Genomic DNA, 5306 nt, shown 5'->3' with positions numbered 1-5306 from the left:
ACTCTTGGAGAGAGAGCTGCCGCTACAGCCGTCTGGGCGACCATGAAGGCTAAAACGAAGCTCGGAATAGGCTTGAAAACGAAAACAAAAAAATCGAAAACGGTAAAGAAAAAAAAGCTAACAAAAAAACAGATACTTCCGACAGCAAAACGAGGCGGCGTATTGCCGATTCTACCGTTGTTGGGAGTTCTCGGTTCTCTGGCCGGCGGAGCGGCAGGAATCGTAAAGGCCGTGAACGACACCAAACCGCGCGGCGTCAGCTGGAAGAAATGCAGCGTCACAATCGCGCCGTGGAAGGTCGCGGACTTTATCTCGCTCCGTAAAAATATGGACGAGGGCTGTATCTCGGCCCGCACAAACGCGGGCGAGGAGTAGCGTCGAAAAAAAAAACGTCAAAAAGACGTTAAATATGCCCGCGGGCATTACGACTAACGTACAATTGAATCGACTGGCAAGGCGTATGCGCATACCGTTCCTCAGAAGTGTCTTCATGCGTGATTCGTTACCGATCGGCGGTGTACGTAGAAACGAGAGCGGTATCGTGAATTTGGACGATACAGCGGGTCCCGGTACTCATTGGGTAGCGTACGCGAAGAGGGAAGATCGAGTCGTATATTTCGACAGTTTCGGCAATCTTTGACCGCCGAAAGAATTGGTGCGATATTTCGGACCGAGCGTAACGAAGATTGAGTACAATTGCACGTCTTATCAGCGATACGATCAGAACATCTGTGGACAATTGTGCCTGCAATTTCTCCGGACGATCGACGCTAATTTAAAGCCTGACGGTGCGCAGTGGTGACTCAGTATTCGTTAACAGTTTCCGCCGATATGTCTATAATGTTCACGCTGACCGGGAAAAGCAGCATTTTCGCGGAGCACTATTTTCCCGCCGTAGATCTGAGCGACGGTGACTACGAGCTCGGTCTAACGTGTTTTGAGACTTGTCACACGATTCCGAACGTGAATTTTTCGAACAATAAATTTTATTTCGACGAGGATGACACGGAAATTACGATTTCCGAGGGATCGTACGAGATACGAGCTATACATGAACTTTTGAAACGCGAAATTTCACGAAAACGCCCGCGACGCGTAAATCGTTCCAACGATGATCGTACGTCGGTCGCGAATATCGCGCGAGAGGCGACCGCTCGCGCGAACGGCTACGAAGACGAGGCCGCGGAATACCCGATAGTGCTCCGCGCAAATTACAATACGATGAAGAGCGAGATCAAGTGCGCTTTCAAAGTAAACTTTAACAAACCGAACAACGTTGGATCGCTGTTGGGATTCTCGTCGAAGCGTATATTGCAGCCGGGACAGTGGCACGAATCGGACGCGTCGATTAATATTATCAACGTAAACATTATCCGCGTGGAGTGTAACGTGACCGCGGGTGCGTACAACAACGGCAAACGTGTTCACACGATACACGAAATTTTCACCGAGCGTACCACCGGGATATAAAATATCGGAAACGCCGGCGCACACACACACACGCACACACACACACACACACACACACACACACACACACACACACACAGATCATTTACATGCCGATCATTGCGCGAAGCGTTACGGATCTAACGATACGCGTCACGGATCAAGACGGACAATTGCTCGATTTTCGAGGAGAAGAGATTACCGTCAGATTGCACGTACGACGGCGACAGCAATAACGCGCGACGTGTGACATGCTCGTGTTGAACGACTCGGAACACGCGACAGATAAGAATATCTTTACGACTGCGACGATCGACGATATCATCAAATCGATATTTGGTAGCGTTAAAACAAAGACGATAACAGATACAAGAAAGAAGCTCAACGCATCGAACGTTAAATTTTTACAATCTCTGGGATTCGCGGTACAAAACATCTGAACGATGACTAAAATTCTTAACATCGGAGGCGAGTCGGTCTTTGACGATCGCATCGTCAAGATCGAGACTCACACGTACAACCCGTACGCCATCACAACGTTCGAGTATAACGACGAGATACGAATATCCATACAACAGCAGGATCTGTATACGTTGCCGTGCGAAAGTTTTTTCTACGTCGAAGAAACATTGACGGTGATCAGAGCAGCCGACCAACCCGATAACGTGGTATTGGGGAATAATTGCGTCGCGTTCATGTTCGATGAAATTCGATACGAGCTCGACGGTGTGGAGATTGATCACTGCAGAAACGTAGGAATAACCAGCACGCTCAAGAACTACGTAACGGTATTGTCCAACAGAAGCGTGATCCTGCGAAACGCGGGCTGGGAACCACATAATAACCCGAACGGATATTTCAATTTCTGCGTACCGCTCAACTTGTTACTGGGATTTTGCGAGGATTACAAACGCGTGGTGATCAACGCTTGTCACGAATTGATCTTGATACGATCGCGCAACGACAACAATTGTCTGGTGGGAAGTCTCGCGTTGGAGCCTACTGTCAAACTACTCAAGATACAGTGGCGAATGCCTCACGTGGTATTGAGCGAGGTCAACAAGCTGTCGATGTTGCGCGCCTTGGAAAACGGACGATATCTAAGTATGGGTTTCCGTTCGTAGGATCTGTACGAGTATCCCCCGTTGCAGAACACGACCAAGCACTCGTGGGCCATTAAGACCGCAACTCAGCTCGAGAAACCGCGATACGTCGTCTTCGCTCTGCAAACGGGTCGGAAGAACGTCATGTCCGCGGACACGAGCCGATTCGACGACTGCAAATTGACCAACGTGAAACTCTATCTAAACTCGGAAGTCTATCCGTACGACGATTTGAATTTGGACTTTGGTAAACACAGATGGGCGATTCTGTACGATATGTACGCGCGTTTCTGCAAGGGCTATTACGGATACGAATATCTCGAGCCGAGTCTCACCGTTTCGACTTTTCTACGTAACGGCCCGTTCGTGACCATCAATTGCTCTCGACAAAACAAATCCGTCAAAAACGCCACCGTGGATGTCAGACTAGAATTCAATTGCATGGAGAACGTGCCGAATACCTCCGCGTACATCATACACGATCGCGTGATCGAGTACAATCCGTTGACCAACGTAGTGCGCAAAATAGTCTGAGTGTCGCGAAACGCGCGTCATTCCTCTCGATTCACGCATCGAACAAAAAGAGATATTTCTTCATGTCCGCACCAACGTTCGTCGAAACGTGCCGTACAGCAAGGTGAAGCGTTTAATTACGTCAGCCGTGCTCGGTGAGGAAGAGGACAACAACGATGACGATGACGACGACGACGACGAGATGCCGACTCTCGTCTATGTCAAGGGATGCCAGAAACGAGAATGGCTGGTAGATCTGCTTGAAAATAAAGCGAGAAAAAACCTAAACATCGAGACTCTGGATGCGGATTACGAAGATATCGAATCTTTAAATATTCTAGATGCTACCAATACTATGCAATGTGGAAAACACGTTAAGAATTGCGCGTTGCAAAATGTATTAAAAATATTTAACTGGTGGTCGAAACGTTAGAAAAAATTTTCATCTTTTTAAAAAATAAATTTTATATGTATGTGTAAATTTTACAATGTTTTATTTCCTTTCGCCCATTGGTCGATAGTGTACAAAATTAAAGAATAAGTAGGTATACGTGACGAATTCTAACTCGATAGCTTCGAGGGGGGTATCAGGTTTCTGCGAACATGTCTGAACATGTTTCGCGGTTGATGTCATGCGGAAGGGAGGGGGCGATATACGTCTTAATAAAAAAAAAAACATCCTACCTTAGCCCCCTCTCCTAAATTTCAGAGCGCTGATTGCGCGTTCGAGAAACATTAATTTCCCCCCTCCTTCATCATAGTTTTAGAAGTTGCCGCGTATATTCGATTAACTTTATACGACTAGTCTCGTATCGACTGCTTGTGCGAACGGTGTTCACTTCTCATAACCGAGAGAAAAAATGTATTTCGTTGAAGGAAGCAACGGCGGTAACAGTGGCAGTAGACGTATGAATTATTACGTACCGATTCACGATGATGATGAAACTCCATCGTACGAGAACAAGTGTAACAAGTAAGTTTTTCGTTTTTTTCTTAAATTATAGCTTTATATTTTTTTAAATTGCAAATTATAAATTGTATTATTTTTTATTACTAATTTCGTTATTTTTACAGCATTTCGTTGAAGCGTCGCGCGGTTCGTATACTCAGCAGACGATACGCGTTGACGGCTACGGGATACAAATTCCTTGAAGTTGGCGTTAACGTGGGTCTACCGAGTTACGTGGAGATCGCCGTAGGAGATCATCGAGAAACGGAATTGATACTGTCCCTCGAAACGTGGAAGGGATTCTACGAACAACGACGGAACATTCAGAATTTTATTCGATCCTGTAAAGATACGTGTGATTTTATAAGCGTTGGACCGCTAACATTGAGAATTTGTACGATTAACGGTGTCAAACTCGTACGTCTCGAGTCTTTAAACGTACGGTTAACGATGACCGAATCGACGTTACACCGTATGCTCGATCTTGATCTGTGCATCGACGCGATTGGGTAGAATTGTCGAAACGGTCGATGTCAAGTTCACGCAATTCTCCAAAATCGCGTCCACTGTAACGGATCCTACGCAAGTATTGAATGTAATACGCGATATCGATGCCTTCGATAAACATCAGCTCGTCGATTGTGAGCTCACAGCTTTATTTATTAGTGCGCTACCGTAGTACGTAAAAAAACAAAAAAAAAATGTAAAAGAAGAAGAATAAAAAATGTAATTTTTTAAAATATAAATCATGACTTAATTACTTTACACGCATTTCCATTCGAGCCGTATATGCGACGTTCGACTCGAATCACTCGGGCCGCTTGAAATTTAAGGTATATCGTATATCGTAAACTATGAAGCGATGCTCCGGCGACGCTCGCCTATGTGGTGTCGATGCTCCAACGAATCCTTTCTCGCTATTGTAATGCTAGATATATTTTATGTTAATTACTTTTCTGAGCTCTGGTTCAGTCCTCTGCAGTCAGTTAAGTCAGTAGTGTGAAAACGTTCGCAAGCGCAAGTAGAGCACAGTGTAAGAAGAAGAAATGGAAGAAAGATATCACAGAATCGAAGAGTGCATAGAAATCGTGTACCCCACAGTAGGAGTATGTATACTTAATACTGTTGCGTGCGTGTCGCCCGGTATGCTTTTCGAACTCCAAGCTAAAGCGTGCAGTTCGTCACTTCGTCACGACGATCGTATAAATCGTCGTTATTTTCGTGAGTGCGCGAGTGTGAATAAGTGTCTGAGAGAGTCACAGACTCACTGTTGGCTTGGGCGTAACATTTTT

The 5306-nt window shown here is 45.6% G+C and overlaps 1 protein-coding gene across 1 annotated transcript; it reads left to right on the top strand.

Moving 5' to 3' along the window:
- The first annotated feature begins 1892 nt into the window (after positions 1–1892).
- Positions 1893–3086, top strand: LOC112454290. The gene is made up of 2 exons (XM_025015587.1): positions 1893–2492; positions 2574–3086. Exons 1-2 carry the CDS (start codon positions 1893–1895, stop codon positions 3084–3086), a joined length of 1113 nt encoding a protein of 370 aa, XP_024871355.1.
- The last annotated feature ends 2220 nt before the right edge of the window (positions 3087–5306 follow it).

Source organism: Temnothorax curvispinosus, unplaced genomic scaffold (assembly GCF_003070985.1).
Source record: "Temnothorax curvispinosus isolate PA1 unplaced genomic scaffold, ASM307098v1 QBEX01004951.1, whole genome shotgun sequence".
NCBI lineage: Eukaryota > Metazoa > Arthropoda > Insecta > Hymenoptera > Formicidae > Temnothorax > Temnothorax curvispinosus.
Note: the sequence above shows the minus strand (reverse complement) of the source record. Positions and strands in the feature narration are given on the sequence as shown.